This window comes from Typopeltis vanoorti, chromosome 14 (assembly GCF_054136105.1).
Source record: "Typopeltis vanoorti isolate ZY-2024b chromosome 14, IOZ_Tvanoo_1.0, whole genome shotgun sequence".
In the NCBI taxonomy this organism is placed as follows: Eukaryota; Metazoa; Arthropoda; class Arachnida; order Uropygi; family Thelyphonidae; genus Typopeltis; species Typopeltis vanoorti.
Window position 1 is genome coordinate 29,476,081 of NC_143562.1, and position 19,896 is coordinate 29,495,976.

At 38.1% G+C, this 19,896-nt stretch overlaps 1 protein-coding gene across 3 annotated transcripts in view; it reads right to left on the minus strand.

The window, feature by feature from the left end:
- LOC150099333 (extracellular matrix organizing protein FRAS1-like) overlaps window positions 1-19,896 on the minus strand; it is a 1,385,483-nt gene that overhangs the window by 745,804 nt on the left and 619,783 nt on the right. For all 3 annotated transcript variants that reach the window (XM_090403569.1, XM_090403568.1, XM_090403570.1), the window contains one exon: window positions 11,555-11,830. In XM_090403569.1, coding sequence (XP_090259695.1) covers window positions 11,555-11,830 — 276 coding nt within the window. The remainder of the gene's footprint in view (window positions 1-11,554; window positions 11,831-19,896) is intronic.

A 19,896-nucleotide genomic window follows, 5' to 3' on the forward strand; every position in this document is an offset into this window, starting at 1 on the left:
GGTAGGCTTAGATGGAATATCAGCTCGGGTGTTGCGTGAATGTGCAAATGAATTGTCAACCCCTCTTACCTGGATATTTAATTTAAGTTTGAACTCTGGTATGGTCCCTAGGGAGTGGAAGTTAGACAAAGTGGTTCCTTTGCATAAGGGTGGCTCTAAAACTGCGGTATTGAATTACAGACCAATCACCATCTCAGGAGTAGTGGTAAAAGTATTGGAAAAGTTGGTTAAAGACAAAATTCAAGAATGGGTGGATCAGGATATGATACTCTATAGAGGCCAACATGGTTTTGTTAAAGGTAGATCCTGCCTTAGCAATCTATTAACTATTCATAATAGGATAACATCCGAGTTGGACAAAGGAACTGGCTACACAGTGGTACTTCTGGATTTTGCTAAGGTTTTTGACAGGATACCCCATAGAACACTGTTACGCAAATTGGAGCAGATGGGAATGGATATTAAATTGGTGATATGGATAGGAGAATGGCTCAGGGAGAGATACCATAAGGTGGTGTATGGAGGAACCGAGTCCAGAATGAGGCAGGTGACCAGTGGTGTGCCTCAGGGCTCTGTGCTTGGGCCAATGTTGTTTAATTTGTATATAAATGATATAGGAAATGGCTTAAAGGGAGATATTCAGTTGTTTGCTGATGATGCAAAGTTGTGTAGTGCAATAAAAAATCAAGCTGATGTTGAAAGTTTGCAGGAGGATTTAAATAAGCTGGTAAAATGGGCAAAAGAAAATGGATGTCAGTTCAATGTGGAAAAGTGTAAAGTCATGCATTTTGGGATTAAAAGATTACCAGCTGTGTACTACATCGATGGAAAGGTACTCCAAGAGATTGATGAGGCTAGGGACTTAGGGGTATTGGTAGATAGGGAGATGAAGTTCAGAGGACACATTGCTAAGGTGTCCAAGATTGCACATAGGATTACTTGGTTGTTGAGGAACACACTGACATCCAGAGATAAAGAGGTTATTATTCCCCTTTATAAAGCATTGATACTTCCACATTTGGATTACTGTGCTCAGGTCTGGTCACCTGGATTCCTTGGAGATGAGGAGGCTGTGGAGAGGGTTCAGAGAAGAGTGACCAAGTTGGTGAGTGATATAAAAAATGCTCCCTACATTGATAGATTGAGAGCTTGTGGATTGCAGAGATTGGTTGATAGGCGAAGAAGAGGGGATATGATAGAAACATTCAAATTACTAAAAGGTTTTTATAGGATTGATGCAGGGGAAATGTTTCAGCTGTGTGACAGTGATGGAAGAACCAGAGGTCATCTGCGGAAATTAAAGAAGAGTGTGGTTAACAAAGGTGTCAGAACAAGGTTTTTTGCCTGGAGGGTGGTGAATGAGTGGAATTCATTGCCTGACTTAGTTGTGAGCTCTTCGTCTGTAAATGAATTCAAGAAGAGATATGACAGATATTGTTTTGCTAGTTTGGGTCTCCCGCGATGAGTCTACTGACTCCATGGAGATACCCGTAATAATAATAATAATAATAATAATCATCGACGTGAGAAGCTTAAGGATCTTCCTCAGTCATAGCTAAGTTAGCCGGTCTTGGGTGTGGACAGCAGGGTTTTTCTCCCAAGTTTATCTGGGGTTTTTCATCCAACAAACAGGCCCCATGAACACACAAGGATCTACAGCCATAAATACTTAACCCCCCCATGTGGGGGCTCAACTCGCCCCAATAGGGATGGGGGAGAAAAGGGAGGAAACTCCATATGAACAAATAAAGTCCCATCAGTATAGTACATAGTTTGTGATTTCCTAAGCAAGCCCCTAAGCTTGTTATACTTACCATCCCTGTAATTTCACATATACTCAGTCTTAACTGAAAATTTCACACATTTAGCCACCTCCCAGGTCAAGACCATATGATCACTCCTGCCAATTGGTGGTGACATGGTCATATTCGTTATAGACAAATTCTCAGATGCAATTACCTGAGTCTATTTGCTGATGCATACCATCTCCATCGTCTTTTCCATCTCCTGGTCTATAGCAGCATCAAACTGTATATTTTGTTCTGCTGACCTCAATGTCACACCAGATAGCTTCAAATGTGCTATTTTCGGTGGCCTGCAGTTGAACTTCTACTCTCTTTGGTTGCAGCTTATCAACTATCATCAATAACACTTCTCCCTCCATTCTTTTCTCTCTATACTCTTCACATTCTATCCCACTAACTATATCATCTTCTGTCAGCCATGTCTCATTAATGCCAATAACCTTTGGCCAGGATGAACTAACCAATGCCAAAAATTCCTACTTGTTTTGAATGCTCCTGGCATCCAAGGATCCATTTCCTCCACTGGCCCACCCTAGAGTATACTCATTCATTGCACCTGTAATTTGTCCTATATAGGTTAAACACAGATGTCCTATATGGGTTAAAGATAGAGAGATGCAAGTGGATCTGCACATGGTGTTTATAGACCTGGAGAAGGCATACGACAGAGTGGCCAGGCAGGAGGTATGGAGGTGTATGAGGAAGATGGGGGTGTCAGAGAAGTACGTGAGGTTGGTGAAGAAGATGTATGAGGGAACAGAAACTCAAGTCAGGTCTAGTGTCGGCATGACAGAAGGGTTCCCCATTATCATAGGGCTACACCAAGGGTCAGCTCTGAGCCCCTACCTCTTTGTCCTGGTCATGAATGTACTAGTGGAGGATGTCAAGAAGGAGGCACCATGGAGCATGCTGTTTGCCGATGACATTGTTCTATGCGAATCATCCTGAGAGAAGCTTGAAAATACCCTAGAAGAGTGGAGGAAGGCATTGGAGGAGAGAGGCATGAGAATTAATCAGGTGAAGACTGAATATGGATATAGATGAGGATATGGCCATATGACTCCAGGGTGAAAGGCTAATTTCAGGGAAGAAATTCAAGTACCTTGGGTCGGTTGTCGAGAGGAATGGTGACTTGGATGAGGAAATACAGCACTGAATAACATGCGGTTGGATGAATTGGAGGAAGATGATTGGGGTCCCGTGCGAAAAGAGAGTGAGTTGTAAGAGGAAAGGAAAGCTGTATAAGATGGTGGTGAGGCCGGCGATGCTCCAAGGCGCAGAGACGTGGCCTATAACAAAGGCACAGGAGAGGAAGATGGAGGTTGCAGAGATGCAAATGTTGAGATGGATGAGTGCTGTGACAAAGAAGGACAGGATAAGGAATGACTACATCAGAGGGACGGTTAAGGTGGGACCAATTGGCAAGAAGATACAAGAAAGTAGGCTGAGGTGGTTCAGACATGTAGAGAGGAAGGGTGAGGAGTATGTTGGTAAACGAGTGGAGTATATGGAGTTGGAGGGAAGGAGGAAAAGAGGCAGGCCCAAGCTCAGGTGGAGGGATAAGGTGACAGAGGATCTTAGGAAGAAAGGATGGAGTCCGAAGGACGCCCTGGACCGGAGAATTTGGAAGAGGAAGGTTAAAGATCAGTGCCCCGACCCCGTTTAACATGGGATAAGGCATAGTGAAAGAAGAATAAGGTTAAACAGGACATACAATTTCTATCTGAAAAAAAATGAACATAAATGGCATATTAAATTTAATAACTGTGGTAAATCTGGCCTTTCTGATCATGCCCTGAACACTCTACATAGAATTGACTGGACAGGCACCTGTTGTTTACATCACACCAAAACATGGTTTGAGCATAAATTTAAAGAGGTTTTGTGAAATTCTTATCAACTATACTAATCTTAATGATAATAGTGGTCCAAAAATCCCAAGAATATGGATGGCACATATTCTACCCATATAATCTTTTGGTCTAAGAGTTAATTATAAGGCCTGTAGTAATCTAGGATCTAAGCTTTAATAAAACAAACACTTATGTTAAATTATCAATTAGGATTTTGCTGTATTAAAAGTATAATGTATTCCAAGGGTGAGAAGGTTAAATAAGGTAGGTATGAGATGGATGAATAAATAGATTAAGCATGTGATACAGAGAAAAAGGGCATTGTGGAAGCAGCATAAGAGAAGTGGAAATAACCAATTCCATGAGGTCTACAAACACCAGGCAAGGAGGGTGACTAGGTTGGTGAGGGTAGCTAAAGAGAGGTATGAACAGCAGTTTACTAATGATGCCAAAAAGAATCCTAAGGAGTTCTTTCAATATATAGCCAGCAAAAGAAAGAATGATTATGGAAGGATGACATTGATTGGAGAAAATGGTATAAAGACAGCTGTTGCAAGATGTGTGGTGGAGATATTTAATGAGCAGTTCATAAAGGTCTTTCAATCTTGTGAATGTGACTTCATGGAGACATTGAGAGCAGTTGATGATGGGGAGGAGAGACTGACTGTAAGTGAGCAAGAGGTATATAGGGAGTTGAGCAAACTAGATGTAAATAAGGCTGTGGGACTTGATGATATATTATCACATATTCTGAAGGAATGTACCAGGGAGTTGACACCGGCCTTGACATATTTTTTTAATATGAGTCTTGCACTGGATCAAGTTCCTAAGGAGTGGAAGGAGGGCAAGATTGTGGCACTTCATAAAGGAGGTGATAGAACTCAAGCATCAAACTATAGGCCTATCTGTGTGTCAGGTGGTGTGGTTAAGTTGGAGAAGCTTGTGAGAACTAGGATCCAGAGTTGGGTTGATAACAATGGTATTATATTTGATGGACAGCATGGATTTGCTAAAGGGAAGTCATGTTTTAGTAATCTACTTACTTATTACAATAAAGTGACTGCTTTCTTGGACAGAGGAGAAGGAGACACTGTAATATACTTGGATTTTGCAAAAGCTTTTGATAGAGTACCTCATGATAAGTTGAGAGTCAAACTAGAGCAGATGGGGTTGGATATTAGAGTAGTGCATTGGATTGGAGACTGGCTATCTGATAGGTATCAACAAGTTGTGTATGGGGGTGCAATATCCAGGAAAAGGAACGTCACTAGTGGAGTGCCTCAGGGGTCTGTTTTAGGGCCATTACTGTTTAACTTGTATATTAATGATATTTTTGAAGATTTGGATGGAGATATTCAGTTGTTTGCAGATGTTGCAAAGTTGGGACGAACCATGAAGTGTAGTGAAGATGTTGTGGCCTTACACAAAGATTTGAATAAATTGAATGATTGGGCACGGAAATGGGGATGCGAGTTCAATGTTGCAAAATGTAATGTTTTAAAATTTGGAAAACAAAAATGGGATGCAGAATTTATACTTGGTGAGGATATATTGTTGGAGGTGGAAGAAATAAGAGATCTGGGGGTGATAGTGGATAAGGATCTGAAATTTAGAGGACACATATCCAGAATTGTGAAAACAACACAAAGGCTTCTGGGAATGATGCAGATAAGGCTTTGATTAGGCCACACATGGACTATTGTGCCCAGATTTGGTCAACTGGTTTTCAGAAGGATGAAAAGATGTTGGAAAGGGTCCAAAAGATGACTGACTAAGGTAGTTTCTGGCCTCTGGAATGTCAAGTATGAGGAAAGATTGAGAAGATGTAATTTGCAGAGTCTGATGGACAGGAGGAAGAAGGGAAATATGATAGAGACCTACAAGTTGGTAAGGGATTGTTATAGGATTAATGCTGGAGAAGTTCTACATAAAATAGTGGGAGATAGGGGGAGAACCAGAGGTCATCCCTGGAAACGTGCAGAGTTGTTAATGATTGGAATGCCTTGCCTGAGAGTGTGGTGTCTGCAAGGAGTTTGAGTGTGTTTAACACACGGTATGATGAGCTGTGTATGTGATAAAAGGACCTCCCAGATGAATCTTTGACTCCATGAGCTCTTGGGGTAATAATAATAATCAGAATAATAATAATAATAATATGAAATTGCTCATCTGATGATGTTATAAATAGGATATACCTTTGATGTATTTTTTTTTCACTAGAGGTCATGCTAGTAGAATAACAGTTGATCAAATGATTGCCACTTTGGCATCCTGTTTGAAATGTAATATAGCTCGTCTTTGTATATATATATATATGTGTGTGTGTGTGTGTGTGTGTGTGTATACTCCAGATTATTATTATTATTATTATTATTATTATCATTATTATTATTATTACATGACACCTCCAGGGAGTCCAAAGGCTCATTGAGGGAGGGAAGCTACTGTACAACTCTCTGTCTCCACCATTCACAATCCATCAACTACAGTGAACCACATCATCTACACCAATGCCATCTACTGCCCACCACTACCACTAGTATTTTTACAGACAATCACAACCATCCATGTCCATGGAGGGATTTGATCTGGCAGCCTTTTGGCTGGAGAGCAGATACGCTAACCATTCGGCCAACCAGGCCAGCAATATCTCTCTTCAACAGCATTCAAGATGATGACCTTAATATGGATGGCAAAATGCCAAGAAATTAAAGTAATTATTCCTAACATGGTTGTAGTCTCCATGATTTGCTGAAATGAATGCTGATCACCATGTAACACTAAAGGAAAGGATTCTCAAAAATGTGTTCATTCTTAGTATTTTACAGACTCAACATAAAAACATCAGAAATATCAGATAATTTTTTTTCTAATTACACAAGGATTTAAAAAAAGATATTAAATCAATTCTATGAAGTTACATTTTATTTTATTTTATTTTTTATTTTTATTTTTATTGTTTATTTTATTTTTGTCAGTTTCAGGTATGGTGATGTCATTAATAAGAGTTACTTTAAAACTATCGAAGAAAGATAGGAAGATAAGAAAAAAAGGAGAAACTTAACAATGGATTTGATGAGCAGGTTGTGCCCATTAGGAAATACATAAGGGGAAACTGTTCCAAAAGCCAATTTGTTCTGTGAGGTCGGAGTTGAACTGTGAAGGGGTGTTGAATAGCTGATGCACATGTTAGATTTAGTAGGGAATAGGGGAATTTATAGATGAAATTCTGATGAACAGTGACCATGGATATATTTGAAGAACATATACACACACACACATTAGAACTGAATGGCCGTGAGAAAGAGTGAATTAGTGAGAGATGAATCATTTATCAAACAAACTTCTCTCTTCTATAGAGAGAAGTTTGTTTGATAAATGATTCATCTTCTAAAATTATGATTCATCATAATTTTAGGGGCACACATCATGTTGGAACAGTATTCAATGGTTGAACAGATTTTTGATTTGTACAGAATTAATTGCTTTTTTAGATGTACAGTAAATTATTTGTAAAATGTTTATACCAAAAAAAAACTGAGGTTAAATAAATCCCAAAAAGATAAATTGCATCTTGTCAAGAGATTTGGATGCTGTCAAAAGTAAGACTGCACAAAAAGGATAATTTTTTGGTGAGAAATAAAACAGGACTGAATTTTACTAGGCACTGAAATTAACAAAGTAATCAGAGCTCCACTACTAAAGAATGCTTAATGTTTTGGAGATCAAACTTTAGGGTGGTAGAAGTTGATATCCAGGAAGATTTGGTGTTTTATACAGTGTGAGAGGAGTATGGTGTACTCTCATAAGCAAAACTGTACTGGATTTGCAGTAAACCAATAAGGCCAGTGATATATAGAAGGAAGAGAGAGTAGATGAAAGGACAGAGCATGTGGATCACCAACTGCAAAGTTTGAGGATAAAAATCAATCCACCATCACACATAATATGTATTCATACAGAAAGCTAGCAAACTAGCTGCAGAAGTCAGAAGGCAGGCATATATGATTGAAACTTTCTTAAATCCTTTGTACTAAACCCTATCAAATGCCTCAGAAATATCAAGAAGAACCATTTGAAATTCTCCAAACTTTCCCATGGTGTCTAAAGGTGAGTAACATAAGCAAGAAGATCCCTATATCATCTTTTGTATATACTACTGTTGTTTAACAGTAGTATATTATTATTATTATTATTATTATTATTATTCAGGCCTCCATGGAGTCAAAAGACTCATCGTGGGAGGTCCTTCCTAAGAATATAAAGTCTGTCAGGATTCATAGAGGGGAGGTCCCCCTTAAGAAACACAAAGTCTATCACCACTCCTTAAACTCATTGACTGTTCTCGCTCTCACCACTCCATCAGACAATGCATTCCACGGTTCAACCACCCTCCATGCAAAGCAACCACTCCTCACCCTCTTGCTCACAGTTTCCTTTCATAACTTCCAGGGATGGCCTCTTGTCATCACTCCTTCCCACTGTTCAACCCTGTAACCACCTCTCAACAGTTTAAAAGTCTCAATCACAGGCAAATGGTGGGAGGATTCAGTTGAGGTAGCATTGAAGTTGATTGCTCCATTACTTTAAAAAAAGAGCTGAAGAAAGTAAAACTGGATGGTAATTAGATGGCAAGATTTGCCGTCCTTCTTAGTAATGAGCTAAATATGAATTAATTTCCAAGCTGCAGGAAAGCACAGGACAGAAGAGAGTAAAAAGATGATATAGGAGTCAACTTCTGATCCCAAACCTTCAGAACAATAAGAAAAATGGCATCAGGATAGTAGATTTTTTTGGTAACCAGTTTGGACAAGATTCTTCGGATCTCTTGCTAGCAAAATATCAAAGAAGATAATTAAATATGCAGTGCTTGAAATAGTAGGAGGAAGTTTACCAAGATCATCTACAAGAATTAGAGGGCATACATTTATAAATCTTACAAAAGTGTACCAAGAAACTGAGAGGAAAGAAGGACAGTGGATGCAAACCATATAATTGGTGGGGTGGTGGAGTAAGTGGAGATAAGGGATTTGAAGGTGATAGCGGAAAGAAAGGGGTGAAAGAGGCACAGCTCATATTTAGAGTAATAGTGCTTTCATTATGGGATACCAAGAAAATCTGACGGGAAGTCAACAAACTATATATATATATATAAGAAGCCCTAGATAATGTCTAAATTTTTGTTTGCTCATGCTTGAATAAAATATAAAAACAAGAATATAATTTCTTATTTCTTGTCAAATATTTCTGATATTAATTATTTCTGATATTTCTAATAACAGAAATATCAGAAATAAGGGTGAGGAGATTTTGGTATTGGTTAGCTTGACCTGGAAAGAAATTATAGTCATTAATGAGACAAGCTGAAGATAGATACTGTTTCAGAGATAGGATGCAAGGGATATTGTATTTTCAGGAGGATGGGGAAAAGGCATCGCTGATGAAAGCAGAGAATCAAGACCAGCAAAAGTTGAAGTTTAGCAGGAAGGTTGGCAGAGGCATTACAACTGAAGCTACCTAATGTGCTACTGAGTTTCACAACTATATCTCCTTTTACACACCATATAAGTTAGGATGTAGTCATGACATGCATTGAAAAATTAGATCATTGAGCACAGGGAGGGTAATCATCATACCTCAAAGTATGAAGAAATACACTAGAAAGAAGGGGTAGGAAAGGAAATCAAATTTATTAGCTAATAAGGGATAATTAAAACAGTATGGCAATTCAATCACCCAGGGTATGGAAGTGACCTTGTAATTTAACTCTCAGTATCCACAAATCTATCTTGGTTAGTTATTCACATTTCATGTCAGTTTGATGCTATATGGTAACTCCCATACCTCGTTGAGTTTTAGGAGTGAAGCCTTCTGCTAGAAGAAGTGATAGGGCCACAGAATCCACTGCCACACAGAGTTAACAGGACAATCACAAACATCCATGACCATAGTGGGATTTGAACCTGCAGCCTCTTGGCTGGAGAGTGGATATGCTAACCTCTCAGCCAACCAGGCTGACACCCTATCTCTCACTGATGATACCTGAAAGATAGAAACCAGACTAGGTAATGATCCCATTCCAATAATGCATAGCAATATACATGTCTGAAAGGAAGTGTGTCCCCTGTATCCCATAATGAAATAGTGGGGAAAAACTGATAAGCAGTCGAGTGCTTTTAAATATGAGTAGATAAAATACTTCATGTGCAAACTTTTATTGACTCACACTTGGATAAGGATAAAAACACATAAATTTCTCTTGAAATAAAATTTAATTATAGAATGGATTACTCAACAGTGGAGGAAAAATGGGAAAGAATGAAGGGTGCTATTGAAAGTTGTATAAGAGTTATAGGCAAAGAAGTGATGAGTAGATATTTTACATGGTGAATGATTGATGAGTGAAATGCATTGCCAAAGGGTGTTGTAAGTGTGAGAAATGTTAATGAATTCAATATAAAGTATGTATTACTATTAACAGACCTTTAAGGAGTCAGTAAACTCATCACAAAAGTCTGCTCAACCACTGAGATATGTCCTACTCGATTAATAAAATAGGCACAAAAAAAGCAATAATAAAAAAGTGAAAACTTTTGCTACATCAAATTAAATGGATAAAAATTTATTCAAATGTGTGCTGGTGATAAATTTATATAATTACAAGGTGCTACCCAAAAGTTTGGAGAATAGTGCATGAGAACTGATTATAGCATGGCCTTCCACCATGATAAGGGACAAGGAGTCCCCTTTGTGAATCAGCATTCCAACAGTCAGCAAGCTGAGTGGTTGCATTCTTGGGTTATGTGTGTTTTTGTAGGATTATATTTTAGTGGTTAGGTGATTTTCTTCTCCAACTGAAATGATAGATTTTAAGGAGCAAAGAATCTGCATCAAATTTTGAAGCAGACTCTCAAAAAAATCTGCAGAAACCCACTGACTGCTTAAGGAAGCATCTGGTGATAATGCTATAAGTCATAGAAAAACTTTTTTGTGGTACAAACACTTCAAGAATGGATGAATGTCTGTTGATGAAAATGAGCATTCTAGACAAACACTAACAAGCACAGCACCGGAAAACATTGCAAAAATGCATAAGGCTATCCTTGCATACTGTAGGCGAATTAATGATGTTTGTGAGATTATAGGACTGTCATATGGAACCATTCAATGCATTTTGTTGGGATAATTGGAATGTGAGATGCATTGCAGCAAAATTTGTATCAAGACTACTGAGTGATGATCAGAAAGAACACTGTGCTGCTGTTTGCAGGGAGTTCAAAGATCAAACCAGAGATGGCTCCAACTTCATCTCCACAGTCATAACCATCAATAAATCATGGGTTTATCATTACGATCCTGAGACAAAGCAGCAGTCATTGCAGTGGAGGTCACCAAATTCACTGCAGCTGAAAAAAAGCATGTCACATTCACAGCAATGTCAAGTCAATGTTGATCATTTGATCATTTTTCTGACATCCATTATCGACAAGTAATCCCCCCCCCCCCAGTCAAACTGTCAACATTAAGTTTTACAGTCAAGTTTTGAAATGGCTAAGAAAGATCATTCAGTGCAAGCATTCAGACAAGTGGAAGAACAATGAACAGTTTCTCCACAGTGACAATGTGCCTACCCACACATCACTCCCTGTTCGACAGTTCCTGGCTTCCAATAAACACAGCAGTCATGGAATCATGGAAAAACCACTGGGATCACTGTATACATGTCCAATGGGGGAATACTTCCAAAGAGATGATGGAAACTACAAGTTAGAGTAAGTAATTGTTTTCTTGTCAAATTCTCTGAACATTTTGTACTACCTCATATAAATAATCTCTCTGTATAATTATAAGCTAAAAGAACATACACAGATAAAAAATAAAAAAAAAAGCACTTACCCTCTTCCACTGTCATACCACGATCATTTAAGCCTTGAATTAAAGAGCCACGTTTTGGTGCCATGGTCAGAATCACTTCCAGCTGATCTTCAGGCAAATCATGATCAGACACAGGTAAAATATTTGGTTCCATGTGAACAACACTACCTTGTTCAACCTGAATAATTATTTCCTCAGCTACTGAAGAAGCTGCAGCCACCATGCTGCTTACTGGTAGCACACTAATTGTAAAGGTCTGTTCTGAGTATAACTTCTTGGAATTTTGAGCATCAGAAACTATAAAACATTGACCAAAGCAAAATAAGAAATACTAAAACACATAAAAATTCTAAACATTTTCTTTTTTAGGCAGTCTTACTGTATATAATGATTATAATCAAATTCATAACACCAAATTTCACTGTTAATCACATCGCACTATCCTCTGTTATGTTACTGTATGTGCCATTCATAATTTACCTGCTATAAATAGTCAACTCTTACTTTAATGGTAGGGATGAAGGAAATCTCTTGTAATAGTGGAGGGTGGGTTTGTAATAATGAATTTTCATTAGAAAGCACTGATACAACCAGGTTTTAGTCAGGATTTTCTGTAGTATATTAATGGTGATTGAGTTTGCACTATTTTTTTTTTTTTTAACAGTGAGAGTTAACTATATAAGTAAAAATATTCGCTTTTTTTTTAATGTGAATCTTACAACCAAAAGGTTGTAAACCCCATTACTGTGGGTGGAGGATTGAGGTAATTCAAAAACCCTGCATGAGCTATAACAGGCAGGGAACTTTTTTTTCCAAGCAGCTTGGCTTCTGGTAAGAAGGTGAGGATAGCATCACCCTAGTTAATGAAATTCACTTATCACCTAAATAATTTTACAAAAATCCATGCTACAGTAAGAAATTGAAACCATGATCTACTGGTTGGGAGTTAAGTATCCACTCAACCAACTAGGCTGGCACTTTGATAAATTACATCTAAATTTTCATGCATACATATTACAGCAGGGAAGAAAAAAAATATATATATATATTTTTTTTATTTATAATTTTTTAAAAATATATATATTACAATAAATCTCCAGGGAGGCGATGACTCATCAAGATAGGTCACATATCACAGCACAGCAGATAAGGGTGAGAGTTAGATTTTTCTGTGAGAAAAATCTAACTCTCACCCTTTCTTGAGTGTATTCACTCTCAGCTACTTCCATGGATGCCCTTTCATCTTCTTCTCACCTTCCATAAAATTAAAATTCATTCTACTGGCATACTTTATGATCATTTCAAAAGTTCTTTGGTCTATATCACATTACTCTCTTTTTCCAGTTTGCTAGTATCTGCAATCCACAAATTCTCAATTTGTCCACACAGTCTATGACCCAGAGTCCTGATATCTTTAATACTCCCCTTTGTGTTCTCTCTCTCTCTCTCTTTTTTTCCCCCACCACTGTATCTGTATCACCTCAAAAACCATGAGACCAGATTTGCACACAATACTCTATATAAGATCACATCAAAACTTTACAAAGAGGCAAATGACTTTCTTATTCTTACATATCAGTGTTCGTTTCAACATTTAAATTATCCTCTGAGATGTAGTTGCAATCTTTGTAACATGGCCACTGAACTTCAACATCCTACCTACTAAAACTCCAAGATCCCTAGCCTGATCAGTTTATGCTAGCATAATCCTACAAATATAGTATGCCACTGAATATCTCATTATCCCAAAGTGCATATATATACATTTATCAACATGAACTGATAGCCATTTTCACATGCCCACAATTCCAGCTAATTTAAATGATTCTGCAAGTACTACATGACACTTGCATTCCTGATTATCCTACCTATCATTGCATCAAGCCATGACAAATTATTACTATTACCCTCCTGACCTCTGTGGAGTCACACAACCTATTGTCAACACAAAGTCTATTGTAAGAATGCTTAAACTCATCCACTGTTTACACCTTCATCACCCTCTCAGGCAATCATTCCATGTTCCTACCAATCTCTGTGCAAAAAGCTTACTTCGTATCCTTTTACTCGATACTGCCTTTGCAATTTCAGGGATGATTCCTGGTCTCTCCAGTGTTAATCTGATAATAACCCTTCAAGAGCTTAAATGTCTCAAACATATCCCCTTCCTTTGTCTCTTCCATTCATCAAACTGCAGTCTGCATGACCTCAGTCTATCCTCACAATCAACACTGTACAGTCCTGATATAATTTTTGTAATCTATCTCTGTACCCTCTCCAAGATCATATTATCTTCTCCAAATCCTGGGGAACAGATCTGAGGACAAAAATCCAGATGTGGTCTGATCAAAGCTTTATACAATAGGATACCACCCTTTTATCTCTCGTGGTCAATGGCCTCCTCAATATTGCAGCAATTCTCTGTGATGTCTTCACAACCTTTGCAATATGTTCTCTAAACGTCAAATTTTGATCTGAATCACCTGATGATCCATTGCTTACTCCACTTCTCCAGTATAATTCCACCAAGAAAGTATGTAGCATCCCATCTACTGATTCCAAATTCGAAACCTTACATTTCACTGAATTACAGTGGCATCCCCTTTTTTTTTTTGCTAACCTTCCCAAACTTCACATCATGCACAAATAACTGATCTCCCTGTATTCCCTTAAAAATATCATTTACATAAAACACTGAACAGTAATGGCCCCAGTAAATTCTGTGATATCAGAAAGTAATCAGAAAGCCAGTTACAAATCCAATCCAGTAACCTCATATCCAATAGCATATGTTGCAAATTAAAAACCAAATTGTCTTGTGCCACTCTGACCAATGCTTTTGCAAAAAACAAAAAAAAATGACAATGCATACCATACCATACCATACCCTCATCAAATGTTCTTATTAGTCTATTGAAAAGAAAGGCAACCAGATTTCTAAAACAAGAGCGTCCCTTAAAAAATCCATGCCAGGGAGCATTAATAGTACAGATCAAAAGGCTCAGGTGTTGTTGATTATTCATATTAGTGCTTGACAGCATATATAATACCAAGAGATCAAAAAATAAATAAATTTATTTTTGGTTTGCATTGATCAATACACACACACACACACACACACACACACACACACACACACACACACACACAATCTTCCATTAAGGAATCCTTGATGAGTCCAAGAATTCCTTAGACTCATCGAGGGAAACCCTAAACATCATGTCAACAATTATCCAACATTTGCACAGTATCTTTCATACTTTGTTTTCAACTCATTCACAGTCATGGCACCCACAACAACAGACTCTGGCAGCATATTCCACTCATTCACTACTCTCCAAGCAAAAAACCTAGTTCTAACACCCTTGCTAACTACACTCTTACTCAGTTTTCATGGACTGCCCCCCTAGTTTTCCCACCAACACATTTGTTCTTAAAAATTTTCTCTGAATTAATCTTGTAAAAACTTCTCGGTAATTTGTACTCAATCATATAATCTCTTTTCTGCCTATCGACCAGTTTCTGTAACCCACAAATCTTCAACATGTTCTAGTAAGGTTCATTCCATAGACCTGCTACCATCTTGGTCACTTGCCTCTGGATCCTCTCCACCTCCTCCTCATCAACAAGAAACCCTGGTGCCCAGATCTGCTCATGGTCAAGATGGGTCTTATCAAATCTCGATAAAGAGGAATAATAATCTGCTTGTCTCTGCTCGTCAAAGTATTCTTCAGTAACCAAATAATCTGATGAGCTGTTTTAGCCCACTTTTTCTATATGCCCTGGAGTAATTTCCTGGAGTACAGTTCCACCAATGTGGTATACAGCTGATCAGTTCCTCTCAGATCCTATCCTATATCATTAATGAACAAATTAAACAGTAGCAGTCCATGGATTTAAATAAGCTGGTAAAATGGGCAAAAGAAAATGGATGTCAGTTCAATGTGGAAAAGTGTAAAGTCTTGCATTTTGGGATTAAAAGATTACCAGCTGTGTACTACATAGATGGAAAGGTACTCCAAGAGATTGATGAGGCTAGGGACTTAGGGGTATTGGTAGATAAGGAGATGAAGTTCAGAGGACACATTGCTAAGGTGTCCAAGATTGCACATAGGATTACTTGGTTGTTGAGGAACACACTGACATCCAGAGATAAAGAGGTTATTATTCCCCTTTATAAAGCATTGATACTTCCACATTTGGATTACTGTGCTCAGGTCTGGTCACCTGGATTCCTTGGAGATGAGGAGGCTGTGGAGAGGGTTCAGAGAAGAGTGACCAAGTTGGTGAGTGATATAAAAAATGCTCCCTACATTGATAGATTGAGAGCTTGTGGATTGCAGAGATTGGCTGATAGGCGAAGAAGAGGGGATATGATAGAAACATTCAAATTACTAAAAGGTTTTTATAGGATTGATGCAGGGGAAATGTTTCAGCTGTGTGATAGTGATGGAAGAACAAGAGGTCATCTCTGGAAATTAAAGAAGAGTGTGGTTAACAAAGGTGTCAGAACAAGGTTTTTTGCCTGGAGGGTGGTGAATGAGTGGAATTCATTGCCTGACTTTGTTGTGAGCTCTTCATCTGTAAATGAATTCAAGAAGAGATATGACAGATATTGTTTTGCTAGTTTGGGTCTCCCGCGATGAGTCTACTGACTCCATGGAGATACCCATAATAATAATAATAATAATAATAATAATAATAATGAACAGAACCCTGTGGTATGCCACTAGTCAGAGGCCTTCTTTTGGACTCTACTCCTGAATATACTACTCTCTGATAACTCTCCATCAATCATCCTCCTACACATCTCACCAATCCTATATCCATCCCCATGTGCTGCAGTTTACTGATTAGAATTCCATGTGATATAAGGTAAAAGGCATTTGAAAAGTCCAGCAGTTTAACTGTAAATCCATTACCTTTATTCAACTCAACTGTCACCATATTAAAAATCATGAGCAAGTTACTGAGGCATGACCTACCTTTCACAAAACCATGCTGCTTCCCAGATAACTCCCGTATGTTGCTCTTCTCTCCAACTTCTCTATGACCAACGTCTCCAATACTTTGACAACAACTCCTGATATACTGATCAGTTGGTAATTTGCTACATCAGGCTTGGAGTCTCCTTTATGCAATGGACCTCTTTTCCCCTCATTCTACCTCCTCGTGACTAACTCCGAGCTGAGACTCAGATTAAACAATATGGTCAAGGAACTGACAATTCCATCACCACTTCACGTAAAACTCGAGCTGATATACCATCCAATCCCACAGCTGTATTCATGTGAAGGTTCTTTAATATGTTATGCACCTCCATTTCATTTATCTCAGTTCTTGTATTAGCCTTTGGTTCACTCATTCCTGAAATATCACCACCTGGATATGATATACTCTTGCAAAGTGTTCACTTAGTAATTCTACTATTTTTACTGATTCAGTTACTTCTCTACCACTGGCCCTTGAAATCATTCTGCCAAATACATTTTTTCGTTTACTTGCAATATATCGAAAAAACTGTTTGGGATTCTCTGTAGCCTGCATTGCTGACTTCCTTTCATAATCTGCTTTCCGCCTTTCTTTCCTTCTGGCCTGTGCCTTGTACTGTTCATGTGCCAGCAGGTCACCTTTTTCCTTAAATTCCCTCTACAATTTTTTTTTCCAGTTCCGACTTGATGATGATATTCATCCATTTAACTCCCACTTGATGGGGTGCTTAAGGGACAAAGCTGTATAACTGAGAGGAGACCTCCACATAGCCTTTAAAGGAATGTGGAGAACCGACCAGGGCTTCTGACCTAATGTCCAATCTTCACCTTCTCGTGGTGCACCCTGTTGGGAATCTACCTGGATACTGAACGAACGAGGATGGGCTGGCAATTTGGAATTTAGCCAACCAAATTGTATTCTTATTGGCTTAAGCCAATATACAAAATGATGGTACAACATGACAAAATATCATGCCGGCCGGGGCATCGCCCGGTTACACAAGGCCCCTATTGTTTTCGCCAGGGAACCAGGGCGAACTGCAAAAAGTCAGGTACTGGAACAAACCTGAAAGCACACACCCCCAACTCAACATCACCAGAGTTAAAGATCGGTACTATCAACATAAGAAGCCTGAATGGCAAAGAAATGAAGCTAGCTGAGGAATCAGATAAGTACCAGATTGACATGATAGGGGTGACTGAAACAAAAAAGACAAAAACTGGTGAGATCTTTCTGAGCAATAAATACAAAATGTTATATTCAGGCAATGACAATCAAGGAAAAGAAGGAGTAGCCATAGTATTTACTCAACACAAAACACGAGGCTAATCTTCTTGAATGATCAAATAAAGGTTGAGCAGTCTCAAGTAGAGTGATGTAGGCAAATATCAGAATGGGGATTTGGACAATGAGACTTATTTATGCCTAGGGTCCCACAGAAGGTTCTACTAAGGTAGAAGTGGAAGAATTTTTTGATGCTTTAGAAAAAGCAGCTGACACATTGGTCCTTGTTGGGGATCTAAATAACAGAGTAGGAAATAGAAGAGTAAGAAATGATTGTCAGACATACAAAAATATTCTGGGAAAATTTGGAGAAAAGATCAAAGCTAATAATAATGGCAAATACCTGTTGGGTTTCTGCTCAGGACAAGGACTGGTTATTATTAACACCATGTTCCAACATAAAAATGTGCACAAATTCACATGGAGAGAAGAGACAAGAATAAGAAAAGTCTCATTGACTATGTTATTGTTGATGATGTTTTCTCCCTAGTGTAGGACACCAGAGTGTACAGAGGATTTGGAATTGGAAGTGATCACTATTTAGTCTTGAGCAGGATAAAATTGAATTTCATATTGAAAATAATAACAAGTAAGAAAGTCTTAAAGCAAATAAAGGTTGAGCAGCTCTCAGATGTGAACTGTAGACTAAAATACACAAAGATTATTGAAGAAAAAATGAAAGAGTTTGAGAACAGAAACCAAACCTTGGAGATTCAGTGGCAAACCTTGAAGAAAACATTGATTGATTCAGCCAGAGAGGTATGTGGTGAGGTTGTCTGCAAAGATAGAAAAATCAGAACTCCATGGTGGACACAGGAAGTTAAAGAAGCAGTGAAGGAAAAGAAGAAAGCATATCAAAAGTTCCTGGTAGAATACAGAGACAAATGTAAGAAAGCTAAACACTGTGTAAAACTAGCTAAACAAAAGTCATGGGAGAACTTTGGCAAGAACATAGAAAATAAATATCAAGAAGGTGGTAAGATATTCTGGAAGTTGCCGAAGAAGCTTAGAAATGGAGGAAAGATTGCAGTAAAAGGAGTTGATAAAGGTGACATGAAAACGGCAGAAAAAGATATCCTTGAAGTATGTAGTAATTACTTCGAAAAATTGCTAAATGAAACAAACAGTGATAGCACAGTGTTAAAAAACACTCAACACACATACAGTCAGGAATACATATCCATACTTGAAGTAGAAAAAGCCATCAAAGGTTTGAAATGTGGATAGGCAGCAGGAGTAGATGATATTTGACCAGAAATGCTGAGGTATGGTGGTATAAAAGTCTTACAGTGGCTGCACTGCATAGTTCAGAAAGCCTGGACAGAGGGACGAATTCCCGATGATTGGAGTAGAGCTCTCATAGTACCCATATATAAAAAGGGAAATAAAACAGAATGTGAGAATTACAGAGGTATTTCCCTACTGAGTGTTCCTGGCAAGATTTATGCCAGTATACTTGAGAAACGGTTGAGAAGAATTGTGGAAGAAAAGCTTGGTGAAGAACAATCTGGATTCAGGCCAAATAGAAGCTGTCAGGATCAGATCTTCACTTTACGACAAATAGTGGAGAAATCATGGGAATATAATAAGATCTATATTTAAGTTTTGTCGATCTGGAAAAGGCACATAACAAGGTGCCAAGAGAGAAGCTATTCAATACGCTACAGTTATACGGTTTCAATGGGAAATTAAATCAAGCAATACTTAGTCTTTATTTGAGTTGTAAGTCAGCAGTTATAATTGAAGGAAGTACAGGAAAGTGGTTTAATGTTAAATCTGGTGTCAGACAAGGATGTACATTATCCCCTCTGTTATTCATTATCTATATGGATCACATTATGTAGGAAAGTGGTATTAAACATGATATCAGAATTGGAGATGTTAATGTCAGCTCTTTGCTTTATGCGGATGATGTTATACTTCTAAATAAATCCGCTACAAGTTTGCAAGATTCCCTGACTAAATTGAATAACTGTTGTAATAGATATGGTATAAAGATCAGCATTAAAAAGACAAAGACAATGAAAATAGGCAGAAACATTGAAAATATCAACTGCATTGTGAATGGAAAACTTATAGAACAAGTA